Source organism: Ursus arctos, unplaced genomic scaffold (assembly GCF_023065955.2).
Source record: "Ursus arctos isolate Adak ecotype North America unplaced genomic scaffold, UrsArc2.0 scaffold_18, whole genome shotgun sequence".
Lineage (NCBI taxonomy): Eukaryota > Metazoa > Chordata > Mammalia > Carnivora > Ursidae > Ursus > Ursus arctos.
In genome coordinates, this window is record NW_026622852.1 from 34,996,182 (window position 1) to 35,019,611 (window position 23,430).

The 23,430-nt window shown below is 34.1% G+C and overlaps 1 protein-coding gene across 2 annotated transcripts in view; it reads left to right on the top strand.

Annotated features, from left to right (window-relative positions):
• The window catches only part of TMEM38B (transmembrane protein 38B), a 48,180-nt gene that overhangs the window by 10,698 nt on the left and 14,052 nt on the right, over positions 1-23,430 (top strand). For both annotated transcript variants that reach the window (XM_026506069.4, XM_057313644.1), the window contains 4 exons: positions 1,896-2,052; positions 14,618-14,802; positions 15,598-15,685; positions 19,511-19,628. In XM_026506069.4, the coding sequence (XP_026361854.1) occupies positions 1,896-2,052; positions 14,618-14,802; positions 15,598-15,685; positions 19,511-19,628 (548 nt within the window). The remainder of the gene's footprint in view (positions 1-1,895; positions 2,053-14,617; positions 14,803-15,597; positions 15,686-19,510; positions 19,629-23,430) is intronic.

Consider the following 23,430-nt stretch of genomic DNA (forward strand, 5'->3'; position numbering starts at 1 on the left):
ATAGATCTTCGCCCTGTAGCTTTTTTTTCCCATAGTTATATGTATGTTCAAGTTTCTATTCTTAAGGGAATTTTGCTAATTTATATTGTCCGTTTCAACTGCATTTTCACATTTATTAGATTAAGTGCATGTTGTTTTCCTATAATTAAAAAACTCTATAAATAAACGATTTCCTTATTTTTCCTTCTAATGTTTTGCATTATTTTTGTTTCTTCCCCTGCCCCTTTCTCAGACTTGTTGAACAATGGTCTGTTTTATCGGTCTTTTCCAAGAACAGCTTTGGGTTGGCTTTATTGATTGCTCATCTCCCTCTCCCATTCTAGCTTCTGTTTAATGGATTTCTACTTTTATTTTTATAAACTGCTTCTATTTCTCTGGCTGACTTTATTATTATTATTGTTATTTTTTGTACTTTCCCTTTGATATTTCATACTTAAAGAAAAGTTGCCAGAATAGGCCAAGGAATTCTTGGATACTTTGCTCGGATTCACCAACCATTTACATTTTGCTCCATTTATTTTATTTTTTTCCAGCTTTAATTAGGTGTAATTGACAAAATTATATATATTTAAAGTATACAATTTGATGGTTTGATATGCATGTGAATTGTTAAATAATTATCACAATCAAGTTAATTAGTATATCCATTATCTCACGTAGTTACCTTTTTTTTTTTTTTTTTGGTGGTGGTGGTGACTTAAGACCGACTGTCTTAGCAAATTTCAAGTGTACAATACGGTCTGAATAACTGTAGTCACTATGCTGTACATTAGATCCCCAGAACTTATTCATTTTATAACTAGAAGTTTGTACTTTAACATCTCTTTGAATGTTTTCATTCATATTATTTTTTCAGAACCACTTGAATGTAAATTGGAAGCATTTGCCCAGTTACTTCAAATTACTTAAGTGTGTTAATATTTAAGAAGCACAGAACAGTTACTAAAATCAGAAAGTTTAACAGTGATACAACACTGTTATTAAGCCAGGGTCCATATTTAGATTTCATCAGTTGTCCAAAAAGTTCATGTATAAATATTCTTTGCGCCCTCCAGGATATGATCCAGAATATACATTGCATGTAGTTTTTGTTTCTTCAATGTTATTTAATCTGGAGCATTTCATCAGCCTTTTTTTTTTTTTTTTTTTTTTTTGGTATTTCTTGACTTTGACATTGCTAAAGTATAGGCCAGGTGTTTTTTCCAGAAGCGCCCTCAATTTGGGTATATCTGATTAGATTAGTTCAGGTTATGTATTTTTGGTAGCACTACTGTAGAAGTAAAGATGTGTTCTTAATCATAACAGGAGTCACCTGATGTTGTTTGTTTACAGTGATGTCTGCAAGGTTTCTCCACTCTAAAATTATTTCCCTCTGTAAATAATAAGTAACTTGTTAGGAGGCATTTTAAGATTATGTATATATCTGTTCCTCATCAACCTTTCACCTCTGGGTTTATTTTGTTATTCTGTTTCTAGCCTGTCATGTTAAAAGCTTTATTTATTTCAGCTTTTATTTTCTCAAGTACTTAAGATAATAAGTTTTTCTTAAAATTTGCTTTGACGTATCAACTGGAAGTACTTAAAATAGGAGGGCTGGGAATAAAAGGAGAGAGTAGGTAGGGAGATTGTTTATAATAACGTGTGCTATTAGGAAACTGGTAGTAAGAGCCTGGACAGAGTATTTTAAAGGTGCCCCAAATCCCCTAAGTCTTAAAATGTTTCCAGCCTTGCTTTAAAACCAAAGATAGAGTTTATGATGATAGTGATTGTTGCACCTGTGAGTAAGCTTTTGAAAGTTATGAAATTAAGAAGTTTATTTCTTTAGTGCCAGTGGTACTTTAGGATTTGTTTAGTATACAATTATCTCAGACCACATTTTTACTTTACCATTTCAGGAGCTGCGGCAGTGGCATGGAAGAATCCTCTTTCAAGCTGGTTTACTGCTATGCTCCATTGCTTTGGTGGAGGAATTTTATCCTGTGTATTGCTTGCAGAGCCTCCGTTGAGGTTTCTTGCAAACAACACTAATATATTACTGGCATCTTCAATCTGGTAAGCTGCCATTATGGTGAACTATGAGACATTTTAAAAATTGTTTTGTAAATTATTAGTAAATGAATTTTTTTCTTTAAAACCTATTTTATGTTCTTGAAAAGTGAATGCATGTGCAAAGGAAGGAATCCAAATAAAGCCAATGTTTTTAAGTACAAAGTTTTTTTCTTTCTCACCCTTTGCTTTTGTCCCAGAGGCAAGTATTGTTACTGTTGTTTTATGTATCTTTCATTGGAAGCTTGTCAGATGTGAAAGGGCACCAAATATTTGGCCCAAAACAGTTTAACTCATACAAACAGATATACAACAGGATAAAATCAGGAATGTGACCAACTACACAAAAAATCCAAGTGATTATGATTCATATGTAATAATCGTTCTTGTCATATTCTCTGTTAGATTTTTCAGAGTCATGGGATTCAACATTAATTTTGTTTTTAATTTAGTTTTGAAGTGAAGAAAAAATGTTAGCAGGAATTGCTTTGGATTCTTAAAAATTCAAATATTAGTTATCCTTAAGATTGATCCATCAAGCTAAAAAAAACTATAATGCAGTCAGAGTGCTTTGCTACCTCTGAAGCAGAAACAATACTTTTGATTAAAAACCCTATCAAATATATAATGTTAGGAACACTTTAAGTTCATTTTTATTGTTAATTTTTAAATGAATATGTAACCAGTCTTAAAAAGGAATATTATAAGTAGTAGTGGCAATGGGAAGAAGTAATAGTGGAAACCTGTGGCAGTGGAAACAAGTAGAAGTAGAATAATAAATTTGATAGCTAATATTTACTAAGTTGTTAACCGTATGTCAGCTAAATTCTTTATATTCATATTTCATCATAAGCTTTCTGTAAGGTAACCATTATTTTTACATTTGACAAATGAAAAAACTGAGGTATTGAGAAACTTTTCTACAATTTACATGTTTAGTAAGTGACTGAACTACGATCAAAACCAGGAAATTTGACTTTGGAGGCTTGACATTTAATGGCCACTATCTCTCATAAATTAGTTTTTTTGTTTTGTTTCGTTTTTTGTTTTTTTAAGTAAACTCTACTCCCATTGTGGGATTCAAAGTCATGACACTGACATCAAGAGTGCATGCTTTACCAACTGAGCCAGCCAGGTGCCCCTATCTCACATAACTTGTTTAACCATCTCTTAAAGTATAGTCTTCCACCTGCTATGTATTTTCTTTCTTTCTTTCTTTCTTTCTTTCTTTCTTTCTTTCTTTCTTTCTTTCTTTCTTTCTTTCTCTTTCTTTCTTTTCCTTCCTCCCTCCCTTCCTTCCTTCCTTCCTTCCTTCCTTCCTTCCTTCCTTCCTTCCTTTTTTTTGAAGTACAATTAACATATAGTGTTATATTAGTTTTGGTGTACAGTATGTTTGAAGAATTCTATATATTATTCAGTGCTCATAATGATAAGTGTACTCTTCAACCCTTTTATCTATTTCACCCATTTCCCTACCCACCTGCCCTTTGGCAACCAGCAGTTTGTTCTCTGTATTTAAGAGTGTTTTGGTCTCTTTTTTTCTTTGTTCATTTGTTTTGTTTTTTAAATTCCACATGTAAGTGAAATCATAATGTTATTTGTCTTTTCTGACTGACTTATTTTATTTAGCATTATACCATCCAGGTCCATTTTTAACAATACTAATTATCAGGAAAATGCAAATCAAAAGTACAATGAGATATCACCTCATACCTGTCAGAATGTCTAAAATGAAAAACACAAGAAATAACAAGTGTTGGCCTGGATGTGGAGATAAAGGAACCCTTGTGCACTGTTGCTAGGAATGCAAATTGGTACAGCCATTGTGGAAAACAGAATGAGGATTCCTTAAAAAATTAAAAATAGAATTACTATATGATCTAGTAATTCCACTACTGGGTAAAATGAAAATGAAAATCCTAATTTGAAAAGATATATGCACCTCTGTGTTTATGCAGCATCATTTAAATAGCCAAGAAATGGAAGCAACCCAAGTGTCCATCCATAGATAAGTATATAAAAAAGATACGGTATGTACATAAAATGGAATATTATTCAGCCATAAAAAAGAATGAGATCTTGGGGCGCCTGGGTGGCTCAGTTGTTAAGCATCTGCCTTCAGCTCAGGGCGTGATCCTGGCGTTCTGGGATCGAGCCCCGCATCAGGCTCCTCTGCTGGGAGCCTGCTTCTTCCTCTCCCTCTCCCCCTGCTTGCGTTCCCCTCTCTCGCTGGCTGTCTCTCTCTCTGTCAAATAAATAAATAAAATCTTAAAAGAAAAAAAAAAAAAAAGAATGACATCTTGCCATTTACAACAACATGGATGGACCTAGAGGGTATAATGCTGTGTTTTAAAAGGCTTTCTCAAGGACTATTATTTCTATAACAATATTTTAAAAAGATCAGCTTAGCATTTATTATAATTTTTATGATTTAATTTATTATAATTTTTATAATGCTGAAACTATATAAAAAGTAGGATATCCAGAGTCTGACACTTACTGTCACTTCCACTTCTGCTCCTGTATACCGACCACCACTCTTTCTTGCATGGACAAAGTGATTATTTAAAAATAAGTTAGAAGGGTGCCTGGGTGGCTCAGTAAGTTAGGTGTCTGACTCTTGATCTCAGCTCAGGTTTTGATCTCAGGGTTGTGAGTTCAAGCCCTGTGTCAGGCTCCACGCTGGGTGTGGAGCCTACTCAAAAAAAAAAAAAAAGTTAAAACATATTACTTCTATGCTCAGTAGTTTCTTTTCTGATTAAGAACAAAATCTAAGACTCTTACCATGGCCTATAAAATCCTACAGTATCTTCCCTTTCATTCTTTCTGATGTAATGTCTTTCCATTGTACTCCTGTTCATTCTGTTTTAGCCACCATTGGTTTTACCATTTCTTGAATGCATAAGGTGTTTTTCTACCTCAGTATGTTTGTGCTTGGCATCTTCTCTTTGTAATGCTATTTCCCCAGAAGGCATGCATGTATGTGTGTGTGTGTATACACACACACACACACTTATTTATTTATTTATTTATTTATTTATTTATTTATTTACTTTTCCCCCCCAGAGAGGCCTCCCTGACTGAAATAGCACCTCCTTTCCCATGAGTATCACATCATCCTTCTTTATTTTTCTTCTTGGGCTTATTACTGTCTGACATATTATCTGTTTATTTCTTTTTTATGTTGATCTGTCTCATTCTACTAGAATAATAACTTATCAGAACAGGGACTTTGTTTTTTGAACTGTTTGATAAGTACTTTTCTAGGTTCATTAAATACATTGCTAAAGGAATGGACTACTATGTATTGTTACAAGGGATTTCTGATTGAATAGTAAGGATTACAGGTCTTGATTATTTGATCCCTTAAAGAAATAAAATTGCTTGTCTATAAATGGATGCTTTCTTGGCTTAAAGGGTATATTAGAAATGGAAAATAAATGCATTTTTACATGGTGAATTAATAGAATAGTATTTAATGATTTGTTAACCTCAGATCTTTTATTATCCCAGTTTTATATAGGAGGAAATTTAGGCTTAGGGAATTGGTGAATGGCAGGGTCTGAATTCAATTTAGCGTTTGGATTATGATCTTAACCAAGATGAGTTTTCACCTTTTTTTAAAGATTTATTTATTTGGAGAGACAGAGTGAGAGTGAGCACAAGCAGGCAGAGGGTCAGAGGAAGGGTGAGAAACAGACTCCCCGCTGAGTAGGGAGCCCGATGTGGGGCTCGATCCCAGGACCCTGGATCATGACCTGAGCCGAAGGCAGACACGCTTAACCGATTGAGCCATGCAGGCGCTCCTAGATGAGTTTTCATTTTATTTATTTATTTATTTATTTATTTATTTTTTAAAGATTTTATTTATTTATTTGACAGAGATAGAGACAGCCAGCGAGAGAGGGAACACAAGCAGGGGGAATGGGAGAGGAAGAAGCAGGCTCATAGCAGAGGAGCCTGATGTGGGGCTCGATCCCACAACGCCAGGATCACGCCCTGAGCCGAAGGCAGACGCTTAACCGCTGTGCCACCCAGGTGCCCCGAGTTTTCATTTTAAACACTTTTCTTTTTTTAGGATCAAATCTTTTTATCTTACTTTTATTTATTTATTTATTACAATTTTTTTTCTTTAAAAATTTTCAATTAATATTGAACAGGTACAAAAGAATATTTATAAAATATATGCAATGTATAAAGAACTGTGATACAATAAAAACTGCATTTCCATCATTTAGAATAAGAATCTTTTTATTATAAAGTAAAAATTTAGAAAACCACAAAAAACAAATATTTTACCTAATGAATTATTATAAAGTATAACCTTGAAACCACTACCCAAGTCAAGAGATAAGGCTTTGCCCTTCATGCTAGAAGCCCGTGTTGTGTGTCCCATTCCGATCACAGTGCTTTTCCCACCTTAAGTAACCATTACAGCAGCACATCATTATCTTGACTTTTATGGTAATTGCTTGTATATTTTTATAATTTAATCATCCAAATGTTCATCCCTAGGCACTGTAATTTAGTCATGTCTATTAAGAAAATTGATGTCTCTTAAGTCGCTTTCATTTTATATGTTCCCCCTCCATACCTTTTTTCCCTTATAATTTATCTCTTGAAGAACTGGAGCCATTTGACATGTAGAGAGTTTTTCATAGTCTGGAATGTGCTGATTGCATACTCATGGTGCAGATCATTATATTTCTGTATTCTCTGTGTTTCCTGAAAATTGATAGCTTGATTCAGAATACATATCAGATTCAGGTTAGATCCCTTTGACAAGACCATAAGAGGCCCAAAATATCTGATTTGCTTTCTTTTTTGTTGACATTAGCACTCTTACACTTAATGAGTGAATTAATTAACTGGGAATTGCAAACTGGTAATAGTCTAATTCTATCTTTTCTTCTTATGCATTAGATGGAGTAGTATAAATAAATACTTCCCACCAATCATCTATTATTTAGTTACCCAGTTGTAGAAACATATAGGAACAGCAGGATAAATCCTTGATTCTTTATCTTTATGTACCAGTTTTCGTGATAATTATTTGGTCCTCTGTCATCCTCCAAAGGCGACCATTTTTTGTGTGTGTTTTGAGTAATTATGAACTTACGGAGTTAAGCGTATTTTATAGATTTCAATAAATTGCAGTTGTCGTTATTGATGCTCAGATTGTTTCATCTTTGGCTGGTGGGAGCTTCTTCAGATTGGTTCTTCAGGTGGATTAGCTCCTTGCTACTTAATATAAGATTCATCTTGTACTTTTCTTCTGCAACCACTCATTTCTCTAAGAAGCTCTAGTTTCTTTTAGTGAGAAATGGCATTTCAAGACCAAAATTTGAGCAGTAGAGATGTTCATTATTACTGGATTGATATTGTTTCTAAGTTTTTTCAGTGGACAGAACTAGGAAAATTAAGGATGAAAATTATTCATGAGTTCATATTGATATTTCTAATTCAAATTCAAGACCATAGAGCCTTCATTAACACGTAAAAGAACCTTAACACATAAAAGAGCCTTTTCTGTTACATATATTATATGTGTGTATGTGTGTGTGTGTGTGTGTGTGTATGTATCTCCTTTCTTCCACACTAAGAATTTTCTTTCTTGAGGGCACAAGACGTAAGAGAATTAGAATATTCCAACATTACTCATTTCTTTTATTCTTTATTTTACACACAATACACAATAGCTTTGGAGTAATAGTACTAATACTACCACTGATGTGATTACTGAGAACATTAATTTTTTTGGATATATGCTTCTCGTTCTCTTTCCTTTTTTAAAATAGATGTACTGTTCTACATTGTCCTAGTTGTAACTATTACATACTATTACTTTTCCCTTCCTAATCCTCATTCATTCTTAGTTTTAGAGATAATTTTATGTTCGATGCTTATCACTAGTCCTTATGTCTGTGTCTCTTTAGTGATTTTGGTTGTTTGACGCTTATGCTCTAGGAGATTCATCACTGAATTCCCATATGTTGATGTTTGTGTCTTTTGTACTTGAAAGTCAGTTTTACTGGGTATAAAATAATTGGATTATACTTTGTATCTTTGAGGATTTTAAAATGTTACTTCATTTCTTATGTCATAAAGCATTGCTGTGGAAAAAGTCTGATGATCATTTAATTTTCTTTTCCTTATAAGTCACATATTCTTCTAGATGCCCCAAATATTTTTTTTTCCTGTTAAAGCCTAATAATTTAAATAAAATAAATCTTAGTGTTGTTCCTTCTGGGTCAGTATTTTTAGGTATGTGGTATATTTCTTTTTAGTAGGTACATGGTATTTTGTTTTTTGTTCTTTAACTGAGAACAAATTATTTTATTATTTGTACTCTTCAGAAACTTGTGTGGTTGGTATATGGCTCTTTGTCTTTCTTCAGTGGACTTTTTAAATCTCTTTTTTTTAGATTTAAAATGTTTTTCCCTTTCCCCTTCTATTTCTTTCAAGGTATTGTTATGTTTATTTCTCTTTGTTTTCAATCTAGTTTGGTTTTCATTACTGAAGTGATTTCCTTTAAAAAAAATTTTTCCCCCCTAAGAATTGAATCTTCAGTTCTCAGTTTTTCTAATTTTGATGTATGTTGTTCTTTTATGTGTTGTATCACTTTTCTTAATGTCTTTAGCTTGTTTGGAAATATTGGTTTGCGGTTTTGATCTGTTCAGTGGACATATTTTCCTGAGTGCTTCCATTGTCTGTAGGGATTTATTCTGCTTTTTTTCTTAAAATAAATTTGTGTGAGATTTGACCTTGATACTTTTCTGTTGGTCGTTTTTATGTTGAATTGGGTTTCTTGAACTTTTAGGGTAATTCAGAAAAGATGTTCTGACTTCATAGAGCTCCTGCTTCTGTTGTTTTTATAGTGTTCAAAAGATGAGGACAGACCTTTGTTAGATTTCCTGCGTCTCTTTCCCCTTACCCAGTTTGGTCTGAACCTTCCATTTCTTCTGTTGCTCTGTACTGCTCAGTTTTGATTCTATACCAGTGTTTTCTTCACATGGGGCTTGTTCTGGGAGACAGCGTGGGTGGATCCGTTTTGGAAGTTCATGGGGACTAAAATGCTTTAACCTCTTAGGAACTTTTTACTATGGACCCTTTGTCTCACCTGGTATTGGAGAATGCCAGCGTCTCTCCCAGTTTCAGCTGTTGTTATTGTTTCCAAATTGGCCTGTTGTGCTTTCTAGTGAATACCCCTTTGCTATTTTGGAGTTGTTTTGTTCTTTGGTCCATTAGTTGCCACCTTGTTGCTTTCTTCTTCCTCAAAAAAGTATAGGTCTTATGGGTATTGGTGAATTGTCTCCGCCTGTTTGCATTTTGGGATTTGAAGGGATACCTTGTCACATAATTTTAAGTGTTGTGGATGGGATTTTGGTTTTGCTTTCTAGTTGCCCTGTGTTTATGTTGGGATTTGAAGAGATAAAGTCTATGCAGCCAGTGCTGCCACCATCTTCCCTAAACCCATGCCATTAGTTTCAGTGTCCCTTGTATGCTACCACCCCGCCTCCTGCTTGATCCCATCTCCTTTCTTCCTTTCTCAGAGGTAACCATTACTCTTAATTTTGTGCTTATCCATTCCTTTACTTTTCTGTGTTCTGTGTGTTTAAGCATTATATCCCTAAACAATATAGTTTTTGAAAGTATTATATATGGCATCATGTGTATGTATTTTTCCGTGACTTGGTGTTTTTGGTCAGTCTGTGTTCTTGAGATTCAGTCTTATTGTGTATGGTTGTAATTTATTAATTTTCAGTTATAGCATACTAGAATTAGTTGTCATAATTTATTCATCCATTCTTCTGTTGACAGAGAGTTGTTTCTAGTTTTTCTATTACAAACAGTGTTGTTAAGAATATTCTTCTATGTACTTACTGGTGTACACAAGCAAGATTTTCTCTTGGTATTTGCTTTAGAGTAAATTTATTGAGGGGCGCCTGGATGGCGCAGTCGTTAAGCGTCTGCCTTCGGCTCAGGGCGTGATCCCGGCGTTCTGGGATCGAGCCCCACATCAGGCTCCTCCACTGGGTGGGAGCCTGCTTCTTCCTCTCCCACTCCCCCTGTTTGTGTTCCCTCTCTCACTGGCTGTCTCTCTGTCAAATAAATAAATAAAATCTTAAAAAAAAAAAGAGATTTATCGAGTTACAGAGAAAGTGATTCTTAAACTGTACTACATAATGCCAGATCATTCCTCAAAGTGGTTAACGAATTTATATTTCCACTGTATTGCACCCAACCTAAGAACTGGACTTTACCAATAACTTACATATATTTCTTCTCCCCTGCCCCATTTCTTTGCACTTTTCCTACAGATAACCTCTTTCCTGTTTTTGTTTATCTTACCTTTCTAAAAAAAAGAAAGCATAATAACATATGAATATTTACACAATAAGTTTTTAGTTTTACTTGTTTTTGGCCCTATTTTAAAATGGAATATTATACTGTATATAGTTCTCTGGGATGTGGTTTTTTGTTTTTTTTTTTTTAATTTATTTGAGAGAGAAAATGAGCGGGGTGGGGGTGCGGGGCAGAATTAGAGGGAGAAGCAGACTCCCCTCTGAGCAGGGAGCCTGATGCGGGACTTGATCCCAGCACCCTGGGATCATGACCTGAGCCAAAGGCAGACACTTAGCCAGCTGAGCAACCCAGGCACCCCTGAGACTTGTTTTTTTTTCACTCAACATTATATTACTAGATTCACCTGTATCTTTGGATGTGGTTGTAGTACATTCCTTCTCATGCTGTATAATTTATTAATATCTATATTTTATTTTGCTGATGAGCATTGTTGTTGGTTATAAAACAGTAATAATAGCAGCCACTGATAAGAGTATTCACTATGTATTAGACATTTTTTTTAAGTGCTTTTTATATATTATCTCCCTTAAACCTTACAAGAATTGTGTGAGGTAAGGTACTGTTTTATTCTCATTTAGCAGATGATGTAACTGAGCAAGATGGGTTAAGTAACTTGCTCTGTTGGCTCTTATGGCAGTGTGTTGTTTTGGATTCTGGAAATAGAGACAGTATCTCTGTCCTCTCAGACCCTTGAATATAAAAAGGATACTTGTTTAAAGACACAGTATATTTTACTACTTTATTTTTAATGTTTTAATGTTGAGAAAAAATTTGTAATCTTTGCTTTATTTGATTTTAATTTGAGAGATAAAATTATATTTGGAATGTATTCCAAACTCTAGGAAGCTGAACTGCGGGATTCCGTGAATGCACTTACTGGAAAGGCCATCTTTATTTAGTACAACAGCTCATAGTGCTCACATGTGGATATTAGCACCATCTACTGGCAATGGAAAACAATAGCTTGGTGTGTCACAGTATAGTATTGTTTGGAAGACAGTGTATACCTTTGTAGGATTTTTCTTTTTGAAATCTGTTCTGGGGGAAATTAATATTTTGTAATTTTTCTGTGTACTGGGTTTTGTGCCCCAGTTTGGTTTCCTTAAACTTCCAAGTATCAACTATTAAATATTGCACATTTGCATAATCGAGACTATTGCTTTGAAGAAAAATACAAGAAAAGGTATAGTTTTATAGGTCTGTCATCCAGTATTTTTCAAAGCATACATAAAATATATAAAGTTATTAATTTGTTAGAGTAATAAGAGCAAAAGCAAACCTGTCATATTAGACTGATATGAACTGTATTTAATTTGTCATTCTGTTTTGGCTTAGTTACGTAATACTGTCTTTTGTAGTCAGAGGAGTAGAATTAATAATAGAGTGAAAACAAGGGTTCTCTGACTAACTGTGGGAAGCTTCTCTCTGCTCAGCTCTTGGTATTAACCTAAATTCTACTTTCATCTTTCCTACTTAAACTGGTTTAGGTTTCTTTGTCAGTGGCCTGACATCTTATCTGCATCCTATTTTAGGCTATCCTCTATTATTTTGAACTATACTTTGCTATTTTTTCCCTCTTTTAACCTATGTGACTTAAAAATGTATGAGAAATCATTTTCCTTCTCATTCTGTTTCTTGTCTGATATGTCCCATTTCTTCTTTTCCAGTGTGTTTTCTTTAGACACTTTACAAGTTAAAGTTGCCTTAGATGTGACGATTTTAGTAAGAGGTGAAATATAATCTTTTTAAAAGGAGGGACATGCTGATTGCTTAATGCATGTTGGTTGAGTGGTTCATTAAGGGAATTTTAAAAAGCTGACTTACATTATAGAGCAAGAATGGCTGTTTAGGGAGCCATTGGTCTGATATGTTTACTTGTGAATCTACTGAGAACAGTAAACAATTGTTTTTTTGCCCTGTGGCTATTTAACACTTGAAAAAGAGAATTGTTTTCTGTTTAAAATGTTAGCTTATTGTAGGTATACTTTAACAATATCTGATTAAACAGGATAAAGACTTGTTTATTTTAAAATAGCAATAATTACAAATTTTAGACCATATGCCATAATGTCACATAGTTGAATATAAAAAGTCCAAGTGCTAATAATTTAGGTTTTTTAACTAATGTTAAAGATAGTCTTGGTGTAGAGAATGAAAATGGGGTCATTATACTGTATTCTTTTAGTTTTTGTTGTTTCTTTGAGTATTTTACTTTTGAGCATTCATTACTGCTAAAGGGAAACCTAATTCCCCTTTCTTAATCTGCTCTATGGTGGATACCAAAGTATTTTTATTATAGTTAAAAATATTTTTAAAAATTGCTTATTTTAAGTGTGACATCTTCTCCCAGTACTTAATCAACTTCCTTATTCTGTATTTAAAGAGAGGGGTGTATTGAGGCTCTCAAAATATATGAACATGTAAAATTTTTGAATGATATGTGTTTTCAAAATACTTTTTACTACTCTCATAATTTATTCCTTTCTCTCAAACTCTTTAATTATCAGCTGATTCTTTGATTTGATATATTTTGTCTCCTGATTAACTGCTAATAAATTATTTAATTCAGAGCTACTTTTCATCATGCTGAATTTTAGGTGAGGGGATAACGAAATGAATGATTACTGCCATCTAAGGACCATTATATTTTACTATGAGCTTTACACTGTTTATATGTTATAGAGAAAAATATGTAAAGAGATATGTTGAGGCATAAGAACTGATTGTTTTAGTTGTACAGAGCCATCAGAATTTAGTCTGAACTGAGAATATTAAAATGAAACTCCCACAGTCAAATGTACATGGTAGTATTTGAGTGGGACTTTGAAGAATAAGAAGGAACTGGTAAGTGGAGATGAAGAAAGGGTGCTTCAGCCTAAACAAACCTTGCATCTTGCGTTGGATCTCTGAAGTAGTATTTTAACAAATAAATTTCATATTCCATGAATACTTTTGGGAATTCTGACTTTATGAATCATGAATTACAGTTCTTTTGGAAGAAATATATAGAATACATCACCACATATCTTCACTCCATTAGAAAGATTATGTTCTGCTTTAAGCACAAAATTGTCTGCCGGAGTATTTTAGAAATGGGAGAAAAAAAACTAGTGTTTTTTCCGGTTAACACTATTGGTAAACTGTTTGAACAGGTGCTTAGAAAAAATTAGGCTTCAAAAAATAATTTACCTGAGGAGGAGTGAGTTATTCTTAAACTAGTGTCACAATTTAATTAGAGAACAACTTTCATATTCTTTTACATGTATGTAAAAATAATTTTCCTCAACACAAATCTGTCTCCTTGAGGTGAACTTTCTTTGTATAAGTCCTAGTTAATGTGCTGCACAAAAGGGCACAGGTAAAGATGTTAATAGGGTTGAAATGCAGCCCTTCTCAGCTACTAAGGGCTCTTCTCTAATTCCTTTTTCCAGGGGACAAACACACTCTGTTAGAGAAGTCCCTATCCTAGAAGTGATTATACATTTGCTTTTTTTTTTTTTTTAAAGATTTTATTTATTCGTTTGACAGAGAGAGAGAAAGCCAGTGAGAGAGGGAACACAAGCAGGGGGAGTGGGAGAGAAAGAAGCAGGCTTCCAGTGGAAAAGCCTGTTGTGGGGCTCGATCCCAGAACTCCAGGATCACGCCCTGAGCTGAAGGCAGACACTTAACGACTGAGCCACCCAGGCGCCCCTATACATTTGCTTTATTTAGTTAGTGGATTCAGTACTTAACCTTCTAGAAGAGTATAGGCACAAATTAGGAACTCAGTAAATACTTTTTTGCATATATAGAGTATTCAGAAGTCCAAACAAGATGAAATTCCTCTTTGATCACATGTTTTTAGCAAATTATTATATATGCCTCCTGTGATTTAGAAAAATTAACTACCCAATCTGTGGTCTTTTTGAAATCAAATTCTTCGTTAATATGGATAGTTCAGTTTGTTGTGCTTTGCCAAATTGTTATTGCCAATATGCTGGGTTTTTATTTCTTTTTATTGCTCTTCTCATGATTTAATTGTTTAAAAATCTAAGCTTACTTAACTAAATTAAGTGTATATTAAATATTCATTAAATAATTTATAATTGTATCTGTATATTAATGCACATAATATACTTAACACTATTTATAAAATATTTATTAAAGTATTTTTATTGTAAATATTTATACTTTATATATTAAAATATTTAAATTTTAATTTCAGGTATATTACATTTTATTGCCCATGTGACCTAGTTTCCCAGGGCTATTCTTTCCTACCAGTTCAACTCTTGGCTGCCGGAATGAAAGAAGTGACCAGAACTTGGAAAATAGTAGGTGGAGTCACACATGCTAATAGCTATTACAAAAATGGCTGGATAGTCATGATAGCTATTGGATGGGCTCGAGGTAATATTAACATTATATGTTTGTAAATATCCCATTATTGATATACTACTGCTACTGAATGGTTGTCTGGTTATATTAATGAGGATCGTATACTTTAGTAACAGTATTTTTGGGAGGACGAAGTCTTCTCTTGGCTAGTAAAGTTAATTCATAATTGCACTTTTACTAGTACTAGTCATCAACCATTATTTTGAGCCTGACTACCTTACAATATAAAATTTTTATGATTGGTTTGATTAGTAGCTCAGAACCAGAGGGATTCATAGTTAAGGTATAGTGCCACCATAAATAAAACAAGTTGACTTAAGAAATTATGTAAAAAGATTATATTAAAAATTGCTCTTTTTTTTGTTTTTTTCATCCTAATAACTGGAAGTAGTAAATATGATTGATTATGGGTTCATCTTTACTCTACATCACTTACCTTTATTGTTGAGTTCTTTTGTATGTAGGAATTGAACAAACTTCTCTAATCTCTCGTTGTACTGCATCTAAAACCAGTATCAGGGAATGAAATGATAAAGCAGAAAATTTTATTTTTTAGGCCTGAAATAAACCTTTAGGAACATCTCTGTGCTTGAGGCTCCTTAACCTTAATTTTAACCTTAATTATGGTACAATAAGCAGTTGCCAACACTGATGAAAGGGAGGAATTACAGTTGCCTCAGTACCATAAATGTACAAGAAAACTTTTTTCTTTATCCTCAAAATAATATTTTGGGGATCTTCTTGGGTTGTTTCAAATATTTTCTCCATAAAATTTGGCTAAATATTCTTGTTTTATGTTATTTTTAGGTGCAGGAGGTAGCATTATCACGAATTTTGAGCAGTTGGTAAAAGGAGGTTGGAAACCAGAAGCTGATGAATGGCTGAAGATGTCCTAGTGAGTTGGTGTAAACTATACTGAGACCAGCTTTTTATTCTTAAATCTTACCAAATTTCTAAATATGGATACAATGGAGCTGAAAAAATAATCATGATAATGGGAAGAGAATCAGGAAACTTACCCTTTCAAAAAGTCTGCTCTCTCAAATGTAGTTTTTAAAATAAATATTGATTCTTTTCTCTGTGGGTTCCTCCCCTTAGAAAATAAAAGCAAACCAAAGCTCCTGGATTGTTGCAGATTTGTGGGAAGAGTGTGTATTTATGGAGAGAAAACTGCGTAGGAACATACTTCCCTGGATGGAAATGAATCAGTTGCAGGTTCTTGGGATTTTCATTAATGACTGCAACATTACTCAGATTTCAGATTCACATAGTAGTAAAATGTTAAGCTTATGAGAACAAATCAGTCTGTATCATAACGCCTTGTTGCTTTAAAAATGAGAGTTGAGCTTAATTACACATAAAAATAGGAAAAGATTAGAGGAAATAAACCACTCCATAATTAGTAGAGTACAGACTACCTTTTGCACCCATTTAAGAGAATCTGATCATTAAATGTTATCTAAAGACACTGACTCATTCTTAAATAGGTTACAGATGTATCCTCGATGCTCCTGAAAATGAAATAGAGAGATGTAGTTACTCTTTCCACGGTTAAAGAAGGAAAAAACTTAGGGAATAGTGGCCATAGTAAGCAAGGTGAGGAAAGACTCCCTGTGAAAAAAAGCTCGTTGGAATAGATTAAAAATGAAGTTGAGAAGCAGTCTATATGATACTTATATGTTTGTGAGAACCAACAAATTCTGGGATATTTAACTTGGAAAGTACCCCTTAAAGTGTGAATGAGGTAGTTTAGAAATAAGAACAAACAAGGCTTTGATTGATAAGTTATAAATAAGGCATTAATGAGATTCAAGGGGAATTTTTCTCATTTTGAGCATATGCCTTGAAATGTCTTTCATAAAACATTTCTTGGGCTCTTATAACCACAATCGAATTGTTTCTCCTTTGTTCAAAACCTTGGAAAGACTCCCCAGATGGCCTATAAAGCTGTCCAAGATCTGCCTTTCTTCCACACCCTATTTGCTTTGACTTCATTTCTTATTATTCTCTCTCTTGCTTGTATCCTTGAGCAAGCCAGATAACCTGCACTGTATCCTTGAACAAATCTACCATGTAGTAAAAATAAATATTAGATGAATGAAAGAATTATCAGTTGGTCAGATGGGATTGATCACTGGTTCATTATGGTATTTTGTGTATGTGTGTATATATATAAATTTTCATTTATCTATAACCAAATATTTTTGCATAGTAGAGAAAGCCTAGATGGTCTTAGAGAATACATATATTGTCATAAACACAATGTTGGTAGAATTATGAATGTTAAAGTTGCTGGTGAGGGCTCAGAGGAAAATGAGGAGCATGATACTGGAAATTGGAGGAGATGTGATACAGTTATACGGTGGGAGAAAACTTCGTTGAGTTGTGTGCTACAGTTACGTGGAAAGCATAATATGTGAGTAGTGAACGTGGGTATTTAGCTGAGGAGATTTCAAAGCAGCGTTAAAGGTCTGGACTGGTCTCTCCTTGCTGCTTTTAGTAAAGTGAGAGAGGAAACGTTGAATTGAGGGAGTAACTGCTGAACAAAGAAACCAAGATGATGATTTGGAAAATTCTCAGCCTATCCAGATTGCAAAAGATGATTAAATTATGAGATTCATTTTTAGGAAAGTCTATTGTGGAGACTTTCTAAGTTTTACTCTAAAGGTAAAGATTAAAGGTAAAGGGTGTGGCTGGAAAACTTTTGCTAGTGTTAAAGAAATTAGGTGTGTGACTCATGGATCCATTCAGCCATCACAGCACAAGCCGGGAATAAACATGAGATTATCCAGAAAAGGTATGTGGAGGACCATCTTAACTAATGTCATGGATCCCTGTGTCATATGCTGGAGACCCACAAGGTTTTTGAAAATGGTGTATCAGTAGAAACACTGTCAGCTTGCACTGAAAGGGACAGAGATAAGGTGAAATAAAAGGAGGCTGTCAGACTCCCAAAAATCTATAGGCGGGAAACAGGCTGATAAAACTGCTCGGCTGCAAACATGTGTTACCTTCAAAGAAAAGGAAAAATGGATTTTGGCTGGGGGCCATGGGCCTAGAGGTCTGAGGCCAGGCCCACAGGTTGGAGTCCAGGTGCAAAGGCCAGAGTCATGAGTGCAGAGGTTAGAGCTATGGACTCAGAGGATGGAGCCTAATGTCACAGAGGATTATTCCCAGGCCTTGAAACCTTGAAACCTAATGGAATTTGCCCTGCTGGATTTTGAAATTGCAAAGGACCAGTGACCTCTTTCTTCCTTTCCTTTCATTTTCTCCCTTTTGGAATGGAAATGTCTCTATTACCCTGTACCTATTCCACTATTGTATTTCAGATGCAGATAAGCTCATTTCCTAGTTTCATAGGAAATTAATATAAGAATATTTTCTAAATGCATCCTGATCTTCCAAACCAGTCTCATTGACATTTTCCTAAATCTCAGCCCTTCTCCAATTCCCTGTCCCATTTTATTGTTTGCAGAATCCTTGCTTTTCAGATTCAGAGCCTCTGAATTTATGCTCTAAGGGAATGCAATCCAGAATGGACTGTGAGTATGCTAAGAGGAACCCATGAGGAGGCACTATGGTACAGAACCCAAACTATTAGAAACAAAGAATAGCAAAATGACATTAAGATAAACCTAGTTCCTTTTTCTTTTAATCTCATCCTTTAAAAATGTCAATTTGGTGTACATTTTATAATACAGTTGTATGTATATAGAATTTATAAATTAATTGATAAACACATACTAGTGTCCTAAAACACTTTTTTTTTTTTTTTTGGGGGGGTCCCAAGAGAGGTGCACAGTTAAAAAGTTTTGGAGACCACTGTTCCAAAACATGAGAGCTGCCCAGTCAACTCTTATGCAAGGTCTAAACCCCTGTTGCCCAAATCTAATCCTCTTTTGAACTCAGTCCTAAGCTTATAATAAATAGGTAATTTTTCATGAAATGAAATTTGTCGTATTTTGCAGTGTGGCATTCTAAGAGTTTATCATTTCTCTTTCTCTAGTTGTAAGCACAAAGCTAAATAATGATCTGTTACTAAGATATACTTTAAATGTGTGGCAAATATATAGTACAAAAGTAATGCTTCTTCTTGTAGATCAACATCTTACTGTAGATGTTAAAATTTCAGCATTATTTTATTAAGCTACTAGCAAATGCTAATGATATTCTGTGCTGGAGTTAGCAAAGTAATGTGCTGGGTCTGGCTTATACTGTTATATGAGAGCTGATGTGTGTATCTGTCTCTTCTCCATTCTGTACAGCAGCCTGAAATTTACTGTGATGGGAGTATTTACACCATGGAAATGGGAAAATACTATAAATCAGGGCTTTCTTTTCCTTTTCCCACCTGACTGAAGGAGCTTATTTTGTACTGTAATGACTAATCTTTTTCCGAGTCATATTGTGGAACATGGGACTTTCAAATCTTTGTGAAAAAGTATATGGTCAGATGTGTTTCAGAAATGCTGTATATAGAAATGAACTCTATCAGAGAGTCACAATGTATGTATGAACATTCTAAGATCTCTGATATTTTATCAGAGTGAAATTATACTTTTTATAACTTAGCACTTCTAAAACTTCATAAGTATATTCACAGAACCAATTTTCGTCTATTAATAACTCATTAAATTAATATTTTCCAGAGTACTCTTTGAGAAGTGTAGAGATGGATCATGTTTATTACTTACTGACTTAAATCGTATTTTATTTTCAGCCCTGCCAAGGTAACCCTACTGGGGTCAGTTATCTTCACTTTCCAGCACACGAAGCATCTGGCAGTATCAAGGCATAACCTTATGTTCCTTTATACCATGTTTCTTGTGGCCACAAAGGTAAGAATTCAAAGTAGCTATAAATCAGTATTATAAATTCATATATGACTAGAATTCTGCATACTTGGCAAGTAACAGGAACGTTTATTTTTTATTGTTACTACAGTCTAAAAAGGTAAATTTTGGGTTGTTTATTCAGCGCATCCATAACTTTCTGAAACACAGCTCTTGTTTGAGTCCTCATTTGACTTATGCTGAGGCTATCAGGAAAGATTTGCAGATAGTCTAATAGTATATTGGACACCAGAGAGTAGTGGAAATAGCTATAGCTGATCAGAGACTGCAGACAGCATTGTCTCATTTGTCAAATGACATACTTGGGGTAGATGTTTTCTGAGGTTCCTTTAAGCTTTAACATTTCAGAATTTTAGAGTAGGACATATTTGTGCTTAGTCTGTTGTATTATAATTGCCTTGTTGGCAGCTTTATTCCCTCTTGAACACAGGAGATAGTGTGGTGTAAGATCACAGGTTTTGGGGACAGGCAGTCTTAAGTTCAAATCCTAGCTTTGCTATCTCATTCCTGAATAGGCAAGTCACTTAATGTTTCTGAATCCTGATTTCCTCATCTTCATTGTGTGGTTGTTGAGAGGATTGGGGAGGGTGCATATCCTTCTATCACTGTGACATATCTTATGAATTTTATTTGCATCATGAGGCTAATTCTTACATTATTAGATATTGTTCCCTATTCAAAAGTAGACAGCTGGTTTTAAAATAAGATTATTATTTAAGTGTAGAGGAATTTTATAGCTAATTCTGTCTTAGCCTAGGTATTTTTGGTTAAAAACTTACCTATGGAATTCTTAAAGGAAAACCATATATATTATATAAATGTATATCTTAGAAGAGCCAAGCTGCTCTAGGGATCATTTACTTTTGTTTCAGTAGTCTCTGTCCTGGAAGTGATCTGTGGCTGTAATTCAAGTACTCCAAATATCTGAGGCAGTCTCTTCATATGTGTCTTTCTCTTCCAGTCCTCACATTTTGAGCTGTACGTACTTTTTTGTAACAGCTTATTGAGATATATGTTACACAGCATACAGTTCATCCATTTAAGTGTACATTTCAATGTTGTTTTGGTTTTTTTTTTTTTTTGTATAGTCACAGAATTGTGCAGCTGTCACCATAATCAATATTAAAACATGTTCAGCACTCCAAAAAAAATCATACCCATTAGCAGCCTTCACATTTTCCCTCAGGCCCCCCAACTGTAGGCAACCATTGTTCTTCTCTCTAGCATTTTTGTTTCTATAAATTTGCCTATTCTGACATTTCATGTAATTGGTATCATAAATATATGGCCTTGTGACTGGTTTCTTTCATTTAATGTTTTTGAAGTTCATCCATGTTGTAGTATGTCATTCCTTTTTTATTGCCAAATAATAGTCCATTGTATGGATATACCACATTTTGATTATCCATCGCTTAATGGATATTTGGGTTGTTTTACTTTTTGGTTAGTAGGAGTAATGAGCTATGAGCATTATTGTACATTTGTGTGTGGATATGTGTTTCCTTTGGGTATGTCATATAGAAATGGACTAGATAACATAGTAATTTTGTGTTTAGCCTTTGGGGAACTAACAGACGGTTTTCTGTGGTGGTTTCATCATTTTACATTCCCGCCAGCAGTGTATGAAAATTCTAATTTCGCACACCATCATCAATGCTTGTCTTTTTTATTAGAGCCGTCCTAATGGGTGTGAAGTGGCATCTTGTTGTGATTTTGATTTACATTTCCCTGATGACTGATGATGTTGAGCATCTTTTCATGTGCTTGTTTGTAGATCTTCTTTGGAAAAATGTGTCTTCGGATCACTTGCCCATTTTTAATTGTTTCATTTGTCTTTTTAATGTTAAGTTGTAAGAATTCCTCATATATTTTGGATCTTAGACCTTTATTGGATTTCTGATTTGCAGATGTTTTTTCCCATGCTGTGAATCGTCTTTCACTTTTTTGATAATGTTTTTAGAAGCACTAATTTCTAAAATTTTGGTGAAGTCCAATTTACCTTTTTTCTCTTTTGTTATGTGTGCTTTTGGTGTCATATCTAAGAAACTTTTGCTAAATCTAAGGTTAAAAAGATTACCTCTATGTTTTCTTCTACGAGTTTTATAGTTTTAGCTTTAATATTTAGCTCTGTGATCTATTTTGAGTTAGTTTTTGGGTATGGTGTGAGGAGGAGTCAATTCCACTTCATTCTTTTGCATTCTGTGGATATGTATTTTTACATTCTTGTAGATTCTGTGGCTATCTAGTCATCCTAGTACTATGTGTTGAAAAGACTATTCTTTCCCTCATTGAATTGTCTTGGCACCCTTGGCGAAAATCAATTGTAAATGTGAGGGTATTTTTCTGGATTTTTTTTTCCTCCCTCACTTTTATTCCCTTCATCTATTTACTTATCGTTCTGCTAGTACCACACTGTCTTAATTATTTTAGCTTTGTAGTTTTTAAGTTGAGAAGTGTGAATCCTCTGAATTTGTTCTTTCTAAGGATTGCTTTGACCATTCTGAGTCACTTGCATTTCCATATAAATTTTAGGTTTAACATCACAATTTCTGCAAACAAGGCCAGCTCATATTTTCTTAGAGATTGCATTGAATCTGCAAATAAGTTTGGGAGTACTATCACCCTAACACTGTTTAGGCTATCAGTCTGTCAACACAGATGTCTTTCCATTTATTAGGTCTTTTAAAATATTTTTTCATGATATTTTCCGTGTACGAGTTGTACACTCCTTTTGTTAAATTTCTTCCTAAGTATTTTATTCTGTTTGATGCTATAGTAAATGTAATTGCTTTTTAGTTTTATTTCCAGGTTGTACATTGTAAATGTGTAGAAATAAAATTGATTTTTGATCTTGTATCCTGTAACCTTGCTAGTAAACTTGTTTGTTCACTCTAATAGTTGTGGGTTTTTTTTTTCATGTGGATTCCTTAGGATTTTATATATTTAAGATCATGTCAACCTCAAATAGAGATGGTTTTATTTATTTTTTTTTAAAGACTTATTTATTTATTTGAGAGAGAGAGAGGCAGAGGGAGAAGGAGAGGGAGAGAAAGAATCTCCAAGCAGGCTCCCTGCTGAACACAGAGCCTAGTGCAGGGCTCAATCCTAGGACCCTGAGATCATGACCTGAGCCAAAATCAAGAGTTGGCTGCTTAACCAACTGAGCCACCCAGGCACCCCTACTTTTTTCTTTCCTATCTGCATATTTTCTGTCTAATTTTCTTGTGCAATTGCCCTGGCTAGACCCTCTAATACTGTGTTTAATAGAAATAGAATGAACGTCCTTACCTTTTTCCTGGGTTTTAGGGAGAAGCCATTTAGTCTTTCACTAGTAAGTATGATATTAACTGTGGGTCTTTCACTGATGCCTTTTATCAGATTGAGAAAGTTAGTTCCCTTCTGTTCCTAGTTTGTTGAGTGTTTTCATCATGAAGGAGTGTTGGGAGCTATATAATTTCTGAGATTTTCTAACTTTAATCTTTAAAGAAGATGAACGTGTATTGTACATTTATTAGTAAGAATATGTAGTACCGGTATCTTGAATATTTTTTAATTACAGGAATCCGTTTTTGTTGAAGGCCTAATCTGTGGAATAAAAATAAATTTTTCTTACAATAGTTGCTGGACATATAGTTATTATAATGCCTAAACTTAAACACCATATTGCAATATGATAATAACATGTAGTATTGAACTTGTCTCATGATATCTCCCAGCATTTTCCTAATTATCCACCAACTTCTAAATATAATCATTTTAACCTATATTTTTGCCTAAATTCCATTTA